Raw genomic sequence first — 24,151 nt, forward strand, 5'->3', positions numbered from 1 at the left:
GCTGGCTAGCCAGTTCAAACAATGACCATATCATATATCTGACAACGTCTTAACTTTAGCTAATTTGTATTCATTATTACAGGAAAATAAACTCACAACAAGATAATTATTTACAAGTAAATGGCGAGCTAATTACAGAAAATAGCTTACGGTTGTGAGTGTGATGAAATAAAAGCAGAGCATTCTACTGGAGAATTTTAGAATTTGGACACTGTCTCATTGGCCTAACGTTATAACCTAATTTGACTTTGGTGCAGGCCATGTTTTTCTTCACATTACCGTCTCTGTTAAACACACAATATATCAAATCAAGTTTATTTGTCACATGCACATGATACAGAAGGTGTAAACGGTACAGTGAAATGGTTACTTGCATAGTGGAGTCTTTTGTTTAGACATGTAGCTAGCTAGCTAGCTAAACAATGAACCATAATCCCAACTCATAACGTTACTACCCTGCATGAATCTGCCATTAGCTAACCAACTAGGTTCAATGTTAGCCAGCTAGCTAACATTAAGCTATAACTAGCAATGCAAATGGCTCTGAGATACGAATAATATTACTATTCAAATCATACATGTAATGTTAGCTAAGTGTATGACTGTCTGACCAAATTAGAAATGTCACGGATGCTATGGTTGTCATTAGTTTGAAAATGTAATCCGGAGACAGGTGTTTTATACAACAGCCTTCTGTGTGTTCTCTTTTCGACTCCCTCTGCATATTTGCAATCAAACGGCAGAATTTTCTCCACCTCCTTAGCTATCATATTCTGCTTCCACCGGGCATTCCACTGATTTCAAAACTCGGTCCTCCAGAAAGTGGAGAGCAACACTATTTCAGTTCTTTGTGATGTCTTTCAAAACAGCTGCGTTAGAAAGGATTACCTACACATACTGAGCATCTCATGTTATAGACAGAAGCGTGCTACATGGCAGACCAAGCCAAACTCATCTCTCGGCATGTCCAGCCCATCCATTATCTCAGCCAATCAGTCTCTGTTCCTTCGAACTAGCAACCGAGGTTGCTAGTTCGAATCTCATCATGGACAACTTTTGCATTTTAGCTAATTAGCAACTTTTCAACTACTTACTACTTTTTAGCTACTTTGCAACTACTTAGCATGTTAGCTAACCCTTCCCCTAACCTTAACCATTTTAGCTAACTCTTCCCCTAACCCTAATCTTAACCATTTAACCTAACTCCTAAACTTAACCTTAACCCTAACCCTACCCCCTCGCCTAGCTAACATTAGCCAGCTAGCTAATATTAGCCACCTAGCTAGAATTCGTAACATATACGTTTTACAAATTCGCAACATATTGTACATTTTGCAAATTAGTAACATATTGTACATTTTGCAAATTCGTACTTATAATCATACGAAATGGGAGATAGACATCCACAAATTAATTAATATCATATAAAACGTAACATATCATACTAAATGGAGTGTCTCGAATTTACAGTTGAAGTCGGAAGTTTACATACACTTAGGTTGGAGTCATTAAACTCGTTTTTCAACCACTCCACAAATGTGTTGTTAACAAACTATACTTTTGCATGACACAAGTCATTTTTCCAACAATTGTTTACAGACAGATTATTTCACTTATAATTCACAGTATCACAATTCCAGTGGGTCAGAAGTTTACATACACTAAGTTGACTGTGCCTTTAAACAACTTGGAAAATTCCAGAAAATTATGTCATGGCTTTAGAAGCTTCTGATAGGCTAATTGACATCATTTGAGTCAATTGGAGGTGTACCTGTGGATGTATTTCAAGGCCTACCTTCAAACTCAGTGCCTCTTTGCTTGACATCATGGGAAAATCAAAAGAAATCAGCCAAGACCTCAGAAAAGAAATGGTAGACCTCCACAAGTCTGGTTCATCCTTGGGAGCAATTTCCAAACGCTTGAAGGGACCAAGTTCATCTGTACAAACAATAGTACGCAAGTATAAACACCATGGGACCATGCAGCCGTCATACCGCTCAGGAAGGAGACGCGTTCTGTCTCCTAGAGATGAACGTACTTTGATACGAAAAGTGCAAATCAATCCCAGAACAACAGCAAAGGACCTTGTGAAGATGCTGGAGGAAGCAGGTACAAAAGTATCTATATCCACAGTAAAACGAGTCCTATATCGACATAACCTGAAAGGCCTCTCAGCAAGGAAGAAGCCACTGCTCCAAAACAGCCATAAAAAAGCCAGACTACGGTTTGCAACTGCACATGGGGACACTTTTTGGAGAAATGTCCTCTGGTTTGATGAAACAAAAATAGAACTGTTTGGCCATAATGACCATCATTATGTTTGGAGGAAAAAGGGGGTGCCTTGCAAGCCGAAGAACACCATCCCAACCGTGAAGCATGGGGGTGGCAGCATCATGCTGTGGGGGTGCTTTGCTGCAGGAGGGACTGGTGCACTTCACAAAATAGATAGCATCATGAGGAAGGAAAATAATGTGGATATATTGAAGCAACATTTCAAGACATCAGTCAGGAAGTTAAAGCTTGGTCGCAAATGGGTCTTCCTAATGGACAATGACCCCAAGCATACTTCCAAAGTTGTGGCAAAATGGCTTAAGGACAACAAAGTCAAGGTATTGGAGTGGCCATCACAAATCCCTGACCTCAATCCTATAGAACATTTGTGGGCAGAACTGAAAAAACAAGTACGAGCAAGGAGGCCTACAAGTGTTGTGATGCAAAAATTCTAGCAAATTGTATAGCGCATAGAATTAAAAAGGTATTGTCGGATATTATTCATTCTAATCAGACAGGTTTTTTACAAGGAAGATACATTGGAGATAATATAAGGCAAGTATTGGAAACAATAGAACATTATGGAAAATCGGAGAAACCAGGCCTGCTATTCATAGCAGACTTCGAAAATGCATTTGATAAAGTACGACTGGGGTTTATATATAAATGCCTGGAGCATTTCAATTTTGGTGAATCTCTTATAAAATGGGTCAAAATCATGTATAGTAACCCTAGGTGTAAAATAGTAAATAATGGCTATTTCTCAGAAAGTTTTAAACTGTCAAGAGGAGTGAAACAAGGTTGTCCACTATCGGCATATCTATTTATTGTGGCCATCGAGATGTTAGCTATTAAAATCAGATCCAACAATAATATCAGGGGATTAGAAATCCAGGGCTTAAAACCAAAGGTGTCATTGTACGCTGATGATTCATGTTTTCTTTTAAATCCACAACTAGAATAACTCCACAGCCTCATAGAGGATCTAGATACATTTTCTAACCTCTCTGGATTACAACCAAATTATGACAAATGTACTATATTACGTATTGGATCAATAAAAAATACAATTTTTACATTGCCATGTAGTTTACCAATAAAATGGTCTGATGGTGATGTGGATATACTCGGAATACATATCCCAAAGGAAATAAATGATCTCAATTCAATGAATTATAATAGAAAGTTAGCAAAAATAGATAATATCTTGCTACCATGGAAAGGTGGGTGCCTGTCAATTTGTGGAAAAATCACCCTGATTAACTAGTATTATCCCAGTTTACCTACAGTGGGGAGAACAAGTATTTGATACACTGCCGATTTTGCAGGTTTTCCTACTTACAAAGCATGTAGAGGTCTGTAATTTTTATCATAGGTACACTTCAACTGTGAGAGACGGAATGTAAAACAAAAATCCAGAAAATCACATTGTATGATTTTTAAGTAATGAATTTACATTTATTGCATGACATAAGTATATGATCACCTACCAACCAGTAAGAATTCAGGCTCGCACAGACCTGTTAGTTTTTCTTTAAGAAGCCCTCCTGTTCTCCACTCATTACCTGTGTTAACTGCACCTGTTTGAACTCGTTACCTGTATAAAAGACACCTGTCCACACACTCAATCAAACAGACTCCAACCTCTCCACAATGGCCAAGACCAGAGAGCTGTGTAAGGACATCAGGGATAAAATTGTAGACCTGCACAAGGCTGGGATGGGCTACAGGACAATAGGCAAGCAGCTTGGTGAGAAGGCAACAACTGTTGGCGCAATTATTAGAAAATGGAAGAAGTTCAAGATGACGGTCAATCACCCTCGGTCTGGGGCTCCATGCAAGATCTCACCTCGTGGGGCATCAATGATCATGAGGAAGGTGAGGGATCAGCCCAGAACTACACGGCAGGACCTGGTCAATGACCTGAAGAGAGCTGGGACCACAGTCTCAAAGAAAACCATTAGTAACACACTACGCCGTCATGGATTAAAATCCTGCAGCGCACGCAAGGTCCCCCTGCTCAAGCCAGCGCATGTCCAGGCCCGTCTGAAGTTGGCCAATGACCATCTGGATGATCAAGGGGAGGAATGGGAGAAGGTCATGTGTTCTGATTAGACAAAAATAGAGCTTTTTGGTCTAAACTCCACTTGCCGTGTTTGGAGGAAGAAGAAGGATGAGTACAACCCCAAGAACACCATCCCAACCGTGAAGCATGGAGGTGGAAACATCATTCTTTGGGGATGCTTTTCTGCAAAGGGGACAGGACGACTGCACCGTATTGAGGGGAGGATGGATGGGGCCATGTATCGCGAGATCTTGGCCAACAACCCAACAACCTCCTTCCCTCAGTAAGAGCATTGAAGATGGGTCGTGGCTGGGTCTTCCAGCATGACAACGACCCGAAACACACAGCCAGGGCAACTAAGGAGTGGCTCCGTAAGTGGTCTAGCCAGTCTCCAGACCTGAACCCAATAGAAAATCTTTGGAGGGAGCTGAAAGTCTGTATTGCCCAGCAACAGCCCCGAAACCTGAAGGATCCGGAGAAGGTCTGTATGGTGGAGTGGGCCAAAATCCCTGCTGCAGTGTGTGCAAACCTGGTCAAGACCTACAGGAAACGTATGATCTCTGTAATTGCAAACAAAGGTTTCTGTACCAAATATTAAGTTCTGCTTTTCTGATGTATCAAATACTTCATGCAATAAAATGCAAATGAATTACTTAAAAATCATACAATGTGATTTTCTGGATTTTTGTTTTAGATTCCGTCTCTCACAGTTGAAGTGTACCTATGATAAAAAATTACAGACCTCTTCATGCTTTGTAAGTAGGAAAACCTGCAAAATCGGCAGTGTTTCAAATACTTGTTCTCCCCACTGTATTTGCTTATGGTCTTGCCAACGCCTAGCGAACAGTTTTTTCAATTATATGAGAAAAAAATATTCCATTTTATTTGGAACGGCAAGCCAGACAAAATTAAATGGGCCTATTTATATAATTAATATGAATTCGGAGGACAGAAATTATTAAATATTAAAGCATTAGACCTATCACTAAAAGCTTCAGTCATACAAAAGTTATACTTAAATCCGAACTGGTTCTCTAGCAAATTAGTAAGATTGTCTCACCCAATGTTCAAGAATGGCCTTTTTCCCTTTATTCAGATTACAACCACTCACTTTCAGTTATTTGAAAAGGAAATCATCTCCCAGATATTACTATTTCTAAAACAAGCCATAGAAAGTTGGTTGTAATTTCAATTTAATCCTCCAGAAACGACAGAACAAATAATGCAACAAATATTGTGGTTAAACTCAAATATACTAATTGACAAAAAACCTTTTTTTTTTTACAAAATGTTTAAAAAAGGTATAATCTTTGTAAATGATATCATCGGTAGGACTGGTGGAGTTATGTCGCACATGCAGCTAACAAAAACATATGGAAATGTCTGCTCTACCCAAAATTACAACCAAATAATTGCAGCCTTACCGCAAAAATAGAAGAGGAAAGTGGAAGGAGGAGAAAGTAAGGAACTTGTCTGTCGGCCTTGCATTAAAGAAATAATTGGTTAAGGAAAACTGTGATAAATAATAAGGTATATCAGTTTCAATTCAGGACCAAAGGATTGACAGCCGTCCCATATAGATTGCAAAATAGTTGGGAAGAGATTTTTGACGTACCGATCCCATGGCATAGTGTTTATGAACTATACGCAAAACGACACCGGATTCAAAACTTAGAATCTTTCAATTTAAATTATTATATAAAATTCTTGCTACCAATAGAATGTTATTTATATGGGGGATACAATCTTCCCAGCTCTGCAGATTTTGCTGCGAAGAGACATAATCATTAGATCATTTGTTTTGGTACTGTCCATTTGTAGCTTGTTTTTGGACACAGGTCCAGGAATGGCTAAAGGATTGCAATATTTACCTGGAGCTAACCCTGCAGATAGTACTACTGGGTGATCTGAAAAGTCATAGTCAATCGATCAATAACATAATAATACTATTAGCAAAAATGTTTATTTTCAATTCACAATCTGTAGAAACAATGAGAATAGAAAGGTTCAGAACTTTTGTAAGACATTACAGTACAGTTGAAATATATATGGCAAATAGAAATCCTATATGGATGGTGTTAAGAGATAGATGGGTGGTGTTGAATGGAATTGAAGGATGGGACTAATAACAACTAACAACAAACAATAACAAGATAACTAATAATGTAGGCACGCTGTGTCCATAATAAGTGTATGGGTTGTAGGTTGGGAGCTTTTGTGAAGGAGCTCAGTTAGAAAGATATGGCATATAGAAGCAAACCAGATGGACATCATGAAGATGATCGGAGAGGTTGAGGGTAGAGGAAGTTCAGGAGAAAGAACAAACAAAATGTAATTACTGTAACATTGACTGTGTCCATAAAATGTAGATAGTGGGTATGGGCTGGAAGTAGAGGCCTAGGCGTTGTTGTTCACTAGTTTACTCCAAGTGGGGAAAGGGTGGCGGGGTTGGAAAGTAATAAAGGGGAATATATTTTTTTTAAAGGATATGTATGTGTATGTGTGTATATGTGTATGTACTGTATGTGTATGTGTATGTATATATATATATATACAGTGGGGAGAACAAGTATTTGATACACTGCTGATTTTGCAGGTTTTCCTACTTACAAAGCATGTAGAGGTCTGTAATTTTTTATCATAGGTACACTTCAACTGTGAGAGACGGAATCTAAAACAAAAATCCAGAAAATCACATTGTATGATTTTTAAGTAATTAATTTGCATTTTATTGCATGACATAAGTATTTGATACATCAGAAAAGCAGAACTTAATATTTGGTGCATAAACCTTTGTTTGCAATTACAGAGATCATACGTTTCCTGTAGGTCTTGACCAGGTTTGCACACACTGCAGCAGGGATTTTGGCCCACTCCTCCATACAGACCTTCTCCAGATCCTTCAGGTTTCGGGGCTGTCGCTGGGCAATACGGACTTTCAGCTCCCTCCAAAGATTTTCTATTGGGTTCAGGTCTGTAGACTGGCTAGGCCACTCCAGGACCTTGAGATGCTTCTTACGGAGCCACTCCTTAGTTGCCCTGGCTGTGTGTTTCGGGTCTTTGTCATGCTGGAAGACCCAGCCATGACCCATCTTCAATGCTCTTACTGAGGGAAGGAGGTTGTTGGCCAAGATCTCGCGATACATGGCCCCATCCATCCTCCCCTCAATACGGTGCAGTCGTCCTGTCCCCTTTGCAGAAAAGCATCCCCAAAGAATGATGTTTCCACCTCCATGCTTCACGGTTGGGATGGTGTTCTTGGGGTTGTACTCATCCTTCTTCTTCCTCCAAACACGGCGAGTGGAGTTTAGACCAAAAAGCTCTATTTGTGTCTCATCAGAACACATGATCTTCTCCCATTCCTCCTCTGGATCATCCAGATGGTCATTGGCAAACTTCAGACTGGCCTGGACATGCGCTGGCTTGAGCAGGGGGACCTTGCGTGCGCTGCAGGATTTTAATCCATGACGGCGTAGTGTGTTACTAATGGTTTTCTTTGAGACTGTGGTCCCAGCTCTCTTCAGGTCATTGACCAGGTCCTGCCGTGTAGTTCTGGGCTGATCCCTCACCTTCCTCATGATCATTGATGCCCCACGAGGTGAGATCTTGCATGGAGCCCCAGACCGAGGGTGATTGACCGTCATCTTGAACTTCTTCCATTTTCTAATAATTGCGCCAACAGTTGTTGCCTTCTCACCAAGCTGCTTGCCTATTGTCCTGTAGCCCATCCCAGCCTTGTGCAGGTCTACAATTTTATCCCTGATGTCCTTACACAGCTCTCTGGTCTTGGTCATTGTGAAGAGGTTGGAGTCTGTTTGATTGAGTGTGTGGACAGGTGTCTTTTATACAGGTAACGAGTTCAAACAGGTGCAGTTAATAGAGGTAATGAGTGGAGAACAGGAGGGCTTCTTAAAGAAAAACTAACAGGTCTGTGAGAGTCGGAATTCTTACTGGTTGGTAGGTGATCAAATACTAATATCATGCAATAAAATGCAAATTAATTACTTAAAAATCATACAATGTGATTTTCTGGATTTTTGTTTTACATTCCGTCTCTCACAGTTGAAGTGTACCTATGATAAAAATTACAGACCTCTACATGCTTTGTAAGTAGGAAAACCTGCAAAATCGGCAGTGTATCAAATACTTGTTCTCCCCACTGTGTGTATATATATATATATATATATATATATATATATATATATATATATATATATATATGTATATGTATATGTATATGTATATGTATGTATGTGTATGTGTATATGTGTGTGTATGTATATATATATAAAAAAACATGGGGGATTGGAAGTGATGCAGACAATTATATTGATGGAAGTATCAATCTATCTGCAATATTAAGCTGATCTACCCCCCCAAAAAAAAAAAAAAAAAAGAAGAGGCCTACTAACCTGAATCAGTTACACCAGCTCTGTCAGGAGGAATGGGCCAAAATTCACCAAACTTCTTGTGGGAAGCTTGTGGAAGGCTACCTGAAACGTTTGACCCAAGTTAAACAATTTAAAGGCAATGCTACCAAATACTAATTGTGTATGTAAACTTCTGACACACTGGGAATGTGATGAAAGAAATAAAAGCTGAGATAAATCATTCTCTCTACTATTATTCTGACATTTCAAATTCTTAAAATAAAGTGGTGATCATAACTGACCTAAGACAGGGAATTTTTACTAGGAGTAAATGTCAGAAATTTTGAAAAAACTAATTTAAATATATTTGGCTAAGGTGTATGTAAACTTCCGACTTCAACTGTACGTACATGAAATGCTCTGAGACCAGGTTGTGATTTCATGCACATGCTGCAGCCATTTGGCTGCACAGACCAGTAACATAATTAAACAAAAAATATGGCATTCTATTCGTAAAAAAATTACTACATTTTATTAGTCTTATAATGTTTCTTAGGACCGGCCTAAAACAAAATAATAATGGATTTCTTTGTGATGGTGTATATTCAATGGGTTTATTCAAATAGACGTTCACCCACATCGACCCACATCTACTGCCTCTCCTACACTTGCCAGCATGTGCATGGGAGATATAAAATGCTTATCCTGTGAAGAATATGGTAAAAATGGGACTGTATGAATTGGGCTGTAAAATACATAGCCTGATTTATTTATTTTTACAGTAAAGGCTGTCTGTAAAGGGTATGAGTGAGGTGACAGCATCCAATCTGCAGGATGACCCTGTGCCTAGTGCTCAATAAGTCCCAGGGCAGATATGAAGTATATTTATGAAGTGTCCTGCAGAGCCATGGCCCACAGCACGCGCTGAGCTGCCCACCTGCCCGGCAACGATTAACTCTGACATTTCTCCCGCCAGAATCCACTCTGATTAAATATTTGCTGGCTCATTTAATATGAATGTGAATTAATGGCCAATCACGCCGTGTTTAGACTTGACAGTTCATGCAGCTTTTGTATTCTGATCATGGAGTTCTGATCATGGAATTCCGAACACGTCATGCATCTACACCTACATTTAAATGTCTACCATGTCCACATTGTGTCCGGATTCCCTTTTCCGCGCTATATTGAAATGCCAGTATGCATTCTGCAAACGATGGAACAGGCCAAATCTGATAATAACACAACAACAACTTGATGGCAGTAGCCATCTACTGTAGCTAACTAGCCAGTGAAACTCTGTAGCTAGCCAGCAAGCTAGCAAAGCTAAAGGGATTGCAAACAGGTTAGCATAACTCTAGCCAAACATTTTTTTAAATATAAATAAGTTACCTGGCTAGCATTTATGAAGCCAGCAAACACGTTCCTCCCACACTAGGAACGTATTTCCTCTAATGTTTAATGAAAAAAGGTGCCTCGCTCCCAAAACACAAGTTTTCTGGAGACTTGTGGGCAGAATGCTGATGACGTCGTCCCAAAAATGGGCTTTTGGTAGCCTGATTGCATCCAGACTGAGGAGAAATCCGCACACAATTTGTCCCTGACCACCTCCTGAAGTGGTCAGCCAGATATGAACACAATCCAACCACAATACTCGAGGAGGTTCAGAAAGTGCAGCTAACTTCAAGGGCCTCTTATAGCTCATATAAACATTGAAAACTTACGGCAAGTCATAGAACCCTAATTGGCAATTAGAGAATTTAAGGACACCTGTCACTCTCTGCCCCCCTACATCCAAAACCTGTCTGTGTTCAATGTCTAGTTTGAGGTCAGTGACCTCTGCATCAACTCTTATTACGGGGATTTGAACCTGCAAATTAGAAATGCTCTTCTCAGGTGGAGTTTGTAGTTCAATATCATTTTTTCCATTGTGTGCTTGCAAATAATTAATAGGGTGATTGCAAGCTTGTGTGTGCATGTGTGCGTATGTGTATACTGTAACATTCTGCCATCTGCCACCAGTTGTGTGCCCTTTATCTTTCTCCCCAACCATCCCAAAAATCTGCCCAGGAATGTTTTGCCCCTGGCCTACATGCCAATCCCAGTATGTAGACAAATGCTAGACAGATATAATTGTCTGTGTCTGCATGCCATGGTTAGAAAGTGAAAATAAGGAGGAAGAGCGCATGATGGGAAGTACTTGGAGTACTTTTACATGTACTGTAGTACCTTTTATGAAGGTCTGCCTCTAAGTCTGTAAGCTGCAGTGATGAAAAGCCAATATCCAACATGACAAAAGGTCCATTTATCAGCGCAGACGTGTTCCCAGCCTCAAGGTAAACCCCCCCCCCCCGACCTTAACACCTTAATCCCACAAAGCATCGGGTGTAAACACAAGCCTTATAAGGGCAATAGCCTGACTCAGAGAGCAGATAGGGACACTCTCTTATCACCACCCACTAAGGTGGTACTCTGAAAGAGTGACAGAGTTTTTTCTATTCCATCAAATCGATATGCTCTTCCCTGATATATTAATACTTGCTTAGTAATATAGAGTAGGTTGTACAACAGGGGGCAGAATAAGTCAGCCAGTCTAAACTGCCCTTTATAGCTTGAATGATGGGACCTGTAGATCCTTTCCCCTTACTGTTTGTACAGCTGGTTACATTTCATATGGACGTCCAATGGGTTGTTTTAGTTCAGGGGTCCAAGGTGTGAACCCCTGGCTGTCAGTGGAATTTACTTTACATTCTCTGACACTGTACTCACATTTCCCTAACCTCATCACCCCCATGCTTCAGTCAAACACAACCAGGCCCTGCCTTGTCAGTGAGGATCTACCATTCATACTGTGTGGAGAGAGTTGTGACGTGAGTGTCTAAACTTAATTTGACCTGAGCTGATGACAGATTCTATTAGCTTCACACGCCTCTGATTCATGATCCCTATTGATACCAGAGCATATTAGCTGAATAAGTGATAAATAGCAGTAAACTAAATAAAGTCAATGTTAACAAACTAACATATGGACTGTTCCTGGTTCCTCTCATTCCTCATCATCTTACAGAAAAACTGAGCTCAGAAGAGGCTCACTCATAATAAACCAGAGGTGCCTGGAGCCTGTCCCAAATGACACCCTATTCCCTATATAGTGCACTAGTGCAATGGCACCCTATTCCCTATATAGTGCACTAGTGCAATGGCACCGTATTCCCTATATAGTGCACTAGTGCAATGGCACCCTATTCCCTATATAGTGCACTATTGCACTAAATAGGGAATAGTGTCCCCTCCCAAATCGCCCTTGGGGATGATTGAGTTGTTGAATTGGATTGAGATGTCTACTACATTAAAAACTGTAACTTTCTTTTAACAGATTTAATCCCAGGGGAAACCTTCACTTTATGTGTACAGAGTCTGTTGCAACCCCTACAAAAATGTGGCTACAAAAATGTGGCTACAATTCCCAATTGAGTCTTATGTACCATTTACATTTTTTGTATGTTTCATAAAAGTACAGACTCAGAGCTTCAAAATGGTATATGATACACTGCAGTTGGGGTTAACAGTTATGCTTATTTGAAATGTGATAACTTGTTATTAAGTTCCAGAAGGTTTTACACACTTGCTCAAGAGGTATTTTTTGAATATGCTCATTCAGCATAGTTCCCACTCTCTTAAGCCTTAGCCCCACCCACATACATTTTTTCGCCACTGAACAAATTTCAGGTCTGCTGTGCGCAAACTTGAACATTGTGAAAATCCTGTGCAACTTCCAGCGCACGTTTATTGTGAACACTGAGGCTGTACCCGCTTTAAGTTACAGTTTTAACAGTGGCTAAGTAGGCTACTGTGGCTATTTGATCATAATGTAGGCCTACCAGAGTGTCCTACCATCAAAAACAATGGAGAAAATGCATCCCATAATATTTTAACATGGAAATACAGTGGCTTGCGAAAGTATTCACCCCCCTTGGCATTTTTCCTATTTTGTTGCCTTACAACCTGGAATTAAAATGGATTTTTTGGAGGTTTGTATCATTTGATTTACACAACATACCTACCACTTTAAAAAGTAAAAATATTTGTTATTGTGAAACAATAGAGACATACCCCCAAAGTCAATACTTTGTAGAGCCACCTGTTGCAGCAATTACAGCTGCAAGTCTCTTGGGGTATGTCTCTATAAGCTTGGCACATCTAGCCACTGGGATTTCTGCCCATTCTTCAAGGCAAAACTGCTCCAGCTCCTTCAAGTTGGATGGGTTCCGTTGGTGTACAGCAATCTTTAAGTCATACCACAGATTCTCAGTTGGATTGAGGTCTGGGCTTTGACTAGGCCAATCCAAGACATTTAAATGTTTCCCCTTAAACCACTCAAGTGTTGCTTTAGCAGTATGCTTAGGGTCATTGTCCTGCTGGAAGGTGAACCTCTGTCCCAGTCTTAAATCTCTGGAAGACTGAAACAGGTTTCCCTCAAGAATTTCTCTGTATTTAGCGCCATCCATCATTCCTTCAATTCTGACCAGTTTCCCAGTCCCTGCTGATGAAAAACATCCCCACAGCATGATGCTGCCACCACCATGCTTCACTGGGGATGGCGTTCTCGGGGTGATGAGAGGTGTTGGGTTTGCGCCAGACATAGCGTTTTCCTTGATGGCCAAAAAGCTCAATTTTAGTCTCATCTGATCAGAGTAACTTCTTCCATATGTTCGGGGAGTCTCCCACATGCCTTTTGTTTGCTTGTTTTTGTCTTTAAGCAATGGCTTTTTTCCGGCCATTGTTCCGTAAAGCCCAGCTCTGTGGAGTTTACGGCTTAAAGTGGTCCTATGGACAGATACTCCAATCTCCGCTGTGGAGCTTTGCAGCTCCTTCAGGGTTATCTTTGGTCTCTTTGTTGCCTCTCTGATTAATGCCCTCCTTGCCTGGTCCGTGAGTTTTGGTGGGCGGCCCACTCTTGGCAGGTTTGTTGTGGTGCCATATTTTTCCATTTTTTTATAATGGATTTAATTGTGCTCCGTGGGATGTTCAACGTTTCGGATATGTTTTTATAACCCAACCCTGATCTGTACTTCTCCACAACTTTGTCCCTGACCTGTTTGGAGAGCTCCTTGGTCTTCATGGTGCCACTTGCTTGGTGGTGCCCCTTGCTTAGTGGTGTTGCAGACTCTGGGGCCTTTCAGAACAGGTGTATATATGCTGAGATCATGTGACAGATCATGTGACACTTAGATTGCACACAGGTGGACTTTATTTAACTAATTATGTGACTTCTGAAGGTAATTGGTTGCACCAGATTTAGGGGCTTCATAGCAAAGGGGGTGAATACATATGCACGCACCACTTTTCCTTTATTAATTTTTTTGAATTTATTTAAATAAGTTATTTTTTTCATTTCACTTCACCAATTTGGACAATTTTGTGTATGTCCATTACATGAAATCCAAATAAAAATCAATTTAAATTACAGGTTGTAATGCAACAAAATAGGAAATACGCCAAGGGGGATGAATACAGTATCTACCTCAACTACCTTGTACCCCTCGACTCGGTACTGATACCCCGTGTATATAGCCAAGTTATCGTGTGATATAATTTGTTCTATTTTTCTCTCTGCATTGTTGGGAAGGGCCCGTAAGTAAGCATTTCACTGTTAGACTACACTTGTTGTTTACGAAGCATCTGACAAATACAATTTGACTTTGATTTTATTTAATGCGGCTTATTTTACTTTCAGATGGCGAGCCACAACCTCCTTCACAGACCGTCACGGTAAATGGCTGGCCACACAAAGGCACAAGAGTCTCAACTCGGAGAGTGAATAAAAGCTTCTTCCATCTGTGCGGCGGGGGAAAGGGCCTCTGTGGAGCCGCGGAGGCGTCAGCCGGAGGTCGATAACAGGAAAGAAAGCAGTACTGCTGCAGTGATCGTCTTTCAGTCTCAGCCACTCACCTTTCCTGCCATGGCCCTACCGTCAGCTCTCTGTCCTCCTGATGCTCTCTCAGAGGGAACGTAGAGAGATACACACTAGAGACACACTCTCCAGCACCACACACACACACACCCCTTCATGGGGACAGACCTCATGCAGAGATACCATACACACACACTCCGGAGCACAAGAGACCTTTGTTGTGTGTGTTTTTTTACCTTGTAGGCAATTATTTTTCCCCAACCAGAATTAGAATTTTTGTGACTCTCTGTCCTGTGTGATTGGACCTCTCAGTAGCTTAAGGGGAGTGCTGTCTTGCTCTGCTGCTTTATGGTTGGGTGTCCCTGGGACGTTGTGACTGAGCAGGGGGAGCCAGCATGGCCAGGCCTCTGCTGAAAATCCAACGCTACTTCCGCAGGAAACCTGTGCGCTTCTTCTCCTTCATCCTCCTCTACCTGGCAGCTGGGAGCCTGGTATTCCTGCACTCTGGCTTCGTAGGGGACAGCTCCACGGGGGCAAATGGGGGCCGGGACCCCCTGGTGGCATCTGGGATAGGGAACAGGGCGGCCTCCTCAGACGGCCGGGGGGTAGGAATGAAAGGGAGGGTGTTCAAAGAGACGCGCAGACCCACCCCGCGGAGGTACGGCCCTCCCTGGACGAAAGGGGCTGCTGGGAAGGACAGTCATGACAGGGAGGGCCGAGGAATAGACTACACCAGCACCTGGAACCGCGCCCTCAAGGGACGCAACGCCAAAGATTTGGACGATGGACGGGGTGAGTCAAAAGTTTATGTCGAGACACTGATAGTTGTACAGTACCTACAGTACATGGTTGGTATACACTATATATACAAAAGCATGTGGACACCCCTTTAACCTCTTAAGGATCTGACCCTTTTTTTTTAAAATTTTCGCCCAAAATGACATACCCAAATCCAATTGCCTGTAGCTCAGGACCTGAAGCAAGGATATGCATATTCTTGATACCATTTGAAAGGAAACACTTAGAAGTTTGTGGAAATGTGAAATTACTGTAGGAGAATATAACACATTAGATCTGGTAAAAGATAATACAAACAAAAAAACATGCGTTTTCTATTTATTTTTTGGTTCCATCATTGAAATGCAAGAGAAAGGCCACAAAAGAATATTGCAGTTTAGGCGTCCATCTCCTTCTTGGGTCATCGGTTGTCAGCGGCAGGGGTGAAGATGGAGATTGACCGTGTGTCAGCCGTGCGTAACTGGCAAACCCCAACCACTGTTAAAGAGGTGCAGCAGTTTTTGGGTTTTGCCAATTACTACCGGAGGTTTATCCGGGGTTTTGGACAGGTAGCAGCTCCCATTACTTCCCTGCTGAAGGGGGGCCCGGTGCGTTTGCAGTGGTCTGCTGAAGCGGACAGGGCGTTTTGTAAACTGAAGGACCTGTTCACTTCGTCTCCGGTGCTGGCGCACCCGGACCCCGCTTAGCACGCTCCTAAGCTCCGTCCCTGCGTTTTTTATTCTAAGAAGCTCAGTCCGGCGGAGCGTAATTATGACGTAGGGGACAGGGAGCTGTTAGCTGTGGTTCAAGCCCTAAAGGTGTGGAGGCATTGGCTTGAGGGGGCTCAACACCCTTTTCTCATTCTGACTGACCATCGTAACCTGGAGTACATCCGGGCAGCTAGGAGATTGAACCCTCGTCAGGCTAGGTGGAACATGTTTATTGTGGGAAGCTTGTGGAAGGCTAGCCAAAATGTTTGACCCAAGTTAAACAATTTAAAGGCAATGCTACCAAATACTAATTGAGTTTATGTAAACTTCTGACCCACTGAGAATGCGATGAAAGAAATAAAAGCTGAAATAAATCATTCTCTTTACTATTATTCTGACATTTCACATTCTTAAAATAAAGTGGTGATCTTAACTGACCTAAAACAGGGATTTTTTACTAGGATTAAATGTCAGGAATTGTGAAAAACTGAGTTTAAATGTATTTGGCTAAGTTGTATGTAAACTTCCGACTTCAACTGTAATTGGCCCTTCAGGTGATGCTTCTCCAGGGCAGGCAGGTCACCCGTAATACAAGTCAGTATTTGACTTTCATCCATGTCTGAGGACATTGGGATTTGGAAACTGGCCATTATGGGCAACAGTGAGCACTGTTACCTTCAAGTAGATTTCGGTGTTGCTAGGACATTATGGACGGGGATGGCGGATGGGCTTAAGCTTCCACCTCTGATTCCAAAGGTTGCATGTTTGAATCCAGCGATAGAAAGTTGTTTTTGATATTTTTATTTTAAGCCTATCCCAAACCTTAACCCTTACCTTAACCATTTGGAGTTAATGCCTAAACTTAACCTTAAACACTTCGAATTTTGATGTTTGGAACAACTTAAAAATGTGACGATTGAGAAACATGGATGAACGTCTAATTCTGACGTGAGACTGTGAGAGCTTGTAGCTCCAGGGAGATGAAGAACTCTCTCCCAGGGAGATCTAGAACCAGGGGCTCAGTTAGCTCAGTGGTGCCACCCACCCTGGTCCTCCTTGCCCACAGTCAGTCAACACCCACCAGCAGGCCACTGAGCATGGTTTTGTCAGGGGGATATTCAGAACGTACTGATTTGCTTTACAGTGATAGCAGGTTTTCCCTATATTTTATTATGTATGTTTACCCATATAATGGAGCTATCCTTCGCAACATCTGGTGTAACATTGTAAGTATTACCTAGATACCAAGATGCCACAGACAAGTGACTTGGAACCAAACCACAAAATATAATTCAAAAACTAAGCTAATTTAAGTATTGGCTCAATCTCTGCCCATTAGGCTAATCCGGACTGATGTTTGAAGGGCTCACACTCCTAACAGATGGTTTCTAAGCATAGATCTCCAATCTTGGGTAAAATCCTGCACTGCTCATTTTCATGGGCCATATGTAGCATGTCCATGGCAATTAACCTTTCCCAAAAAGAGCTGGCTTGAGCTCCTGTGAAGTGATGTAGATTCATTTAGCATGGGACTCCACATGGCTGGCTTCTGTGAGCAGCTGGTAGCAGACTGGGAGTGCCAGAAGAGCACAGCACAGCACAGCGCACCGCCCTGATTCCCTCACATCTAATCATGTTATCCTCCTCATTGATCTTTACATTCCCCATACTGGACTTTAAAGTATATAGTAGGATTTGTACCAGATGACAGTAGTATAACCATAGAGATATAATCTATTTCTATGAGTATTACCTTCATAGTGCAAGGATACCTACATATAGTAAGCCTATGCATTAGAGAAATAGGTATTACAAGCACAAGCAGTTCCTGAGTGGAATTGATTTGCACAGGGATTGTTTTTGTTGCATTCATATGGTATTCATATGGTATATGATTGTTTTCCATCTTTCTGATTGAGAGAAACACAAAACGTGATTTATATAGTACATGTATTATTGCTACGGATTATCAGATCATATGAGAGGCCCTCAGTTTGTCTCCATGTAGTATGTCCTCTCTGTCTAGGTCCTTGCTCTCTCTCTCTCTCTCTCTCTCTCTCTCTCTCTTCCTCCCTCTGTTCTTTCTCTGTGAAGTGGTAACCCCCACACGACCACAGCAGAGCGCTAGCTGAAAGAGTAATTAGTGCTTTCAAAGCAGCGCAGCTCCCCTTCATCCACGACTCCTATGTGCCACAGTGCTCCACCATCCCCACCGCCCCCTCATCACACTCCAGGCCCCTGTCATGTTCTCGTCAAGAGCAGCCACACCCAACCCGCTCCCCACCATACACACATGGGTACGCACACGTATGCACACGCACACACACACACTGTCTGAAAGAAACATTAACCAAATACTGTCTTCCCTGTATTCAACCACCTCATCTACCCTGTTTTAAGGAATAATCCAGCAAGGGTATTGTTGTTATCCAGTACAGAGTAATTGTATCTGTTGACATCCCTCATGAGGCCAGAACATTACTGTATAGTATATAATAAGATTATATAATAAGATAATAACATTATTCGAGAGGGGAGACAGTAAGCTCATACTGTGGCGTCAAACTCAGAGAGGCAGATTGTTTCTGACGTCTGTTATTTGTTTGGGAAATCGAGAGGAAAAACACAGCTGTTTGAAATGGAACCATTATCCATCACCTGTCAGCACCAGATCTTCTGAATGAGAGAGATGCCTACCTATCATCACAGCCCTGAATACAACTCTATACAGGTGGCTGAGTGGTTGCCCTGCACTCCTGCCATTCATCTGTGTACACAAAGTATTTGTTCGTACAGTAGAGCATTTATATTATGTGTCTGTTGTTAATCTTATTGCCACATGACTGTGCTTACGTCACAACCTGCAGATATATACAGTATCTCTGCTTCCCTGTATGGCTGCTGATCTGATTATTTAATTTAATAAACTCAGCACAAAAACGGAAGGTGGAAGGTCAGCCCCATTGAAGTGCAGTTCAGTAGAGCTAAATCACTGCTTCCCTTTGTCATAAAGCAGATTAGTGATCATGCTCAGTCTGCTGTGCTGCTATGTCTGGGAGGAAGATTACTGCAAGGTCCTACAGAGCACCGCAGACTGCCGCTCAACTGCCTTTTAGACCATTACAATTACAGTAATGTGGTGGGTTAGGATGTGCATTGTTCAACCCCCCCCCCCCCCATTTGGAGATTGCAGGGGACAGATGGTGTGGGTTTTGGATTGGTCTATCCAGCATGCTACCTCACAGACAGAGCAGGAAGGAGGTTTGGAAGGATCAACCAGTCCTATTGCTGAAGGACATGATCAGCCCTCCCTCCCTCCTTACTCACTTTGAATAAGTCAGAGAGGAAGTGGACTGAGTGCCATTGCAGTAGCAGGCCACTAGAAGGGGTTGTGTGTCTTTATAAATAAACATGCTAGTCTGGTATTGATTCCTTGAGCAGCAGTATTGCCCTGCAGTGTGTCTGCACTGTATGGAGCAGATTGATGAGTTTTTTTACTGATTTACAGATTGTCTCTACAGAAGTTACCATGGCTGTATTAATAAGCAAATACCATTGGAAATGTTCTAAAATGTTAATTTTTTTCTCACATAAGCTATGGAATTACATTTTAAACAAAACAAAAAAACAAAAATGTTTTCGTCATGTGCTGTCCAAAACTACATTATTGCCTATCTCCCTTGTCTCCTATAATATTAATTGGTCTGCTTGAATTGTGTATATTTGATTTATTATCAGAAATGTTATGTTCTTCTCTCTTACAGCAAAGTACATCGGCTGCTATATTGATGACACAGCGAAAAGAGCACTTAGGGGAGTGTCCTTTTTTGACTACAAGAAAATGACGGTCTTCCGTTGCCAGGACAACTGTGCTGAAAGGTAGGCCTGGGAATATAAAAACTCACAAACACGACGATTCAGTACAAAGACATAACAAGCAATCAAATGTCCTCTGGTGTGCTTACTGTCCTTGTTACTTCTTAATTAATTGGTGGTTGCTACTGTAAGTGTTTGGCTGAGGAATGACAGGATATAAAATGCTTATGTTACAAACACACACACGCACTCATGCACGCATATAAACATATACAAACACACACACACACACAGTCACAGGGTGGGAGTGAGGAGTAAAGGTTGTGTACCTGATCAGTGTGTAGTAGATTAACATGTCTGGCAGAATGAAATGAGTCCTGTCTAATGGATATAGGGCCTTGGCCCAGCTATCATACACTCAGCCTCTACCATCTCTCTCTTCCTTTCCTTCACATTAGCTCTCTATAACTGTAGTCTCCATACTTTTTTCACATTATTTATCTCTGTCTCTCTCTGTTTTTCTCTCCTTCTCGCTCTCTTTCTCTCTTTCTCTTTCTCTCTCTCTTTCTCTATTTCTCTCTCTCTTAGCCTGCCTCTGTCCTCCTCCTATCATATTTTCTTCAAATAATCTCTTTCTCCCGGTCCACCTTGCCTCCTACTGTCCCTCTCTCTCTCCCAATGGCTCAGCCCAATGCATTCCATTACTAGAGAAAGAGAGGAGGAAAACAAGAGAAGAGAGAGAGAGAGAGGGGAGAAGTAGAGAGCATGTTTTCATCTTCCTCTTCTGCTCCTCTCTCTCTCTCTCTCCTCCAACCCCTCCCAGAGCAGGCTGCTCATATGCAGACAAATCCATAGCTGTGGAAAGTAGGGGTGCTAAGGGTGCTGCAGCACTCCCTGAAAAATCAGAATAAAAAAATATATTATTGTTGTGCGAAGTTGCTGGATATTGGTGGGAACAGGAACACGCTGTTGCACATGTAAATCCAGAGCATCCCAAACATGCTCAATGGGTGACATGTCTGGTGAGTATGCAGGCCATGGAAGAACTGGGACATTTTCAGCTTCACGGAATTGTGTACAGATCCTTGCGACATGGGGCCGTGCATTATCATGCTGAAACATGAGGTGATGGCGGTGAATGAATGGCACAACAATGGGCCTCAGGATCTCGTCATGGTATCTCTGTGCATTCAGATTGCCATCGATGAAATGCAATTGTGTTCATTGTCCGTAGCTTATGCCTGCCCATACCATAACCCCACATCTGTTCACAATGTTGAAATCAGCAAACCGCTCGCCCACACGACACCATACACGCTGACTGCGATCTGCCCGGTACAGTTGAAACCAGGATTAATCCGTGAAGACCACACTTCTCCAGCGTGCCAGTGGCCATCGAAGGTGAGCATTTGCCCAGTGATGTCGGTTACGATGCCGAACTGCAGTAATGGCAAGACCCTGGTGAGGACGACGAGCATGCAGGTGAGCTTCCCTGAGATGGATTCTGACAGTTTGTGCAGAAATTATTCGGTTACGCAAACCCACAGTTTCATCAGCTGTCCGGGTGGCTCGTCTCAGACGATCCCGCAGGTGACAAAGCCAGATGTGAAGGTCCTGGGCTGGCGTGGTTACACGTGGTCTGCGGTTGGGAGGCCGGTTGGACATACTGCCAAATTCTCTAAAACGACGTTGGAGGCGGGTTATGGTAGAGAAATTAACATTCAATTCTCTGGCAACAGCTCTGGAGGACATTCCTGCAGTCAGCATGCCAATTGCAAACTCCCTCAAAACTTGGGTTAATTTAACCATAAATTGGGTTTTTATTCATTTTCATCCTGGGTTGACCCAGCAGCTGGGTATTTTTTAATATAATCCATAGGTGATTTTCAGGAGTCGTGCAATATCAGGGGCGTGGCTTTTAGATAGTTATTTTTGGCCACCCGTGAGACTAAACGTCATCATGTTAAGTTAGTACACTACAAATTCTAGTTTTCCTTTAATATTTTTGCACATTACATATTCTAATATAAACTTAATAACATTATTTTTGACATATTGTAACAAAGTGGTAACTATCCCAACATTGGGAAATGCATAGGCTCTTGAGGAACTCATACACGTGTGTAAGCCTCATTAAAGCTACAAAAGTGTCAGTATTCAGCCTTAACATGTGATAACAATACAACAGAACAGATGAACCGGAATTACATTTACTCTCACAGGTGGCCAAAAATAACTATCTGAAAGCCACGTTCCTACTAAGCCACGCCTCCATTCTTCTGATCTGACCTGCTGGGTAATATCTCAATAACCCAGTATCAATACTCCAGCATCAACAACCCAACCGTGCTGATTTAAAAGAAAACAACCAAATTAAGTAACCAAATGCCTGCAACCCAGCTGTTTTGTGTAAAGGCTGTGTTGTGTTCGCCATCTATTGGTATTCTAAAGGCCTCTGAAGAATCAAATATGCATCCCTCATGTGCCACTTCCAGGTTACTGTACCCCAAGGAGTGTACAGGCCATGTGTGTTTGATGGATAGAGCCTTCCAGAATACTGTACTCTGCATGGACTTCCTAATCAGCGTCACCCTAGAAAATGTATTTCTTTAAAAAAGCTCTGGTGTCTTGGTGCAGTATTAATGCATGCACTCTCTCTCTGATCCCACCCTTGTCCACCCAGAGGGCTCTCTTCATCTTGGAGAGGGCGAGTGAGGTTACTGCTGGTTACCCAACTGACTGTCTATGAGTCATTCACCCTATTAGTGGACTGACTGCAGCGAGAACTGCTGTGAGAGAGGGTGACGTGTGTCTTGCTGCTGCATGCATAATCGAATCCTGAAATACAAGACCACTTCCCTCTGGTCAGACATTGCAGACTGCAGTTGGTGAGACAGGATGTTGACAGATCCCCACTAGAAGCCCTGAGAGTCTTTCTGCTGTAGGGACATTGTTATTTCTCATCATGTTGCAACCAATGTTGAATATTCTTGTGTGAGCCAGATCCTCTCTGTTATTATTGATGATATAGTTTTATTAAGTTTTCTTGTTTTTCAATCAACAAACAAAACACATTCAACATTCACAGATGTGGCAGATATAAATAATAATATTATTAAATTAAATTAAAAACAAACAACAAATTTGCAGCAACACTATCTGTGCTCATGTTAGCTATTTCCAGCTTTAGCTGAGACAACGTGCAAATAATTAGTTTTACAGCACCTTACACAACATGTACTGTAGATATACACATTTCCTTAATAACCCCATTAATTCTGTCCAGTTTGAAATATAGTTGAGTAGTGGAGACCAGAGTCTATCAGACCTGGGCTGTCTCTTGCAGAGGTCATAAGTGAGCTTTTAAAGAGGAAGAAATCAACAATCTGGTCAATCCACATTTTAAATGTAGGAGAGGAATTAGAAGGCCACAGTAGGATAATACATTTTTTAGCAAAGTATGTGGTCGTCATAAACACCTTTTCTCTGTCTGGATCAAGAACAATGTCCTGCTGAGCATTAAGAAGATAGAGACACAGGGTCATATCAAACTGTACATCTAATATTTTGTGTGCAGCAGTATGTATAGATTGCCTAAATCTGGTAATCTCTCTACAACTCCAAAATACATGCATATAGGTTCCACTTTCAGAGGTAGATATTTTACAATCAGGAGAAATGTCTGTATTCATTATATGGAGTCTCACTAGGGTATAATACAATTTGTACAAAAATGTGTAATTAGATTCTTTCATTTTTATATTTATCACGACTCAGGATATGACCCAGATGCAGACACTGGAGGCGGATAGTTTGATTCTCAGAATATTTATTACAACAAAGGGGCAGGCAAAGGGCAGGTCGAGGGCAGGCACAGGTTCCTAATACAAGGCAGAGTCAATCAGGGACAGAACGGCAGGAGGGCTCAGGGTCAGGACAGGCAGAAAGGTCAAAACTGGGAAGACTAGAAAACAAAACTTGAGAACAGGAGAAACACGCTGGTAAGACCTGACAAAAATTTCAAAGTATTGAAACCCCTGTGTCTTCCATTGGAACGGGCAGAGTGTCTTCATAGACCTGATGAGTGTACGATTGAGAAGGCAAACAAAGGATTTGTTAAAATGTATCTTATATCCTGAAAACTTGCCATACTGAGCAATTGTGTCTAAAATGGGAGGGAGGGATTTCTCAGGGTTGGATATGTAGAGCAAGACATCCTCCGCATAGA

At 41.8% G+C, this 24,151-nt stretch overlaps 1 protein-coding gene across 1 annotated transcript in view; it reads left to right on the top strand.

The window, feature by feature from the left end:
- Nucleotides 1–15,015: 15,015 nt before the first annotated feature.
- Nucleotides 15,016–24,151, top strand: part of LOC311141233 (sialate:O-sulfotransferase 2-like) — a gene marked incomplete at both ends in the record, with an annotated part of 48,544 nt that continues 39,408 nt past the window's right edge. Inside the window, 2 exons of the mRNA XM_084176494.1 lie at nt 15,016–15,412; nt 19,872–19,986. Coding sequence (XP_084032620.1) covers nt 15,016–15,412; nt 19,872–19,986 — 512 coding nt within the window. The remainder of the gene's footprint in view (nt 15,413–19,871; nt 19,987–24,151) is intronic.

The sequence above is a fragment of the Coregonus lavaretus genome (assembly GCF_964263955.1).
Source record: "Coregonus lavaretus genome assembly, chromosome: 14".
NCBI classification, from domain to species: Eukaryota; Metazoa; Chordata; class Actinopteri; order Salmoniformes; family Salmonidae; genus Coregonus; species Coregonus lavaretus.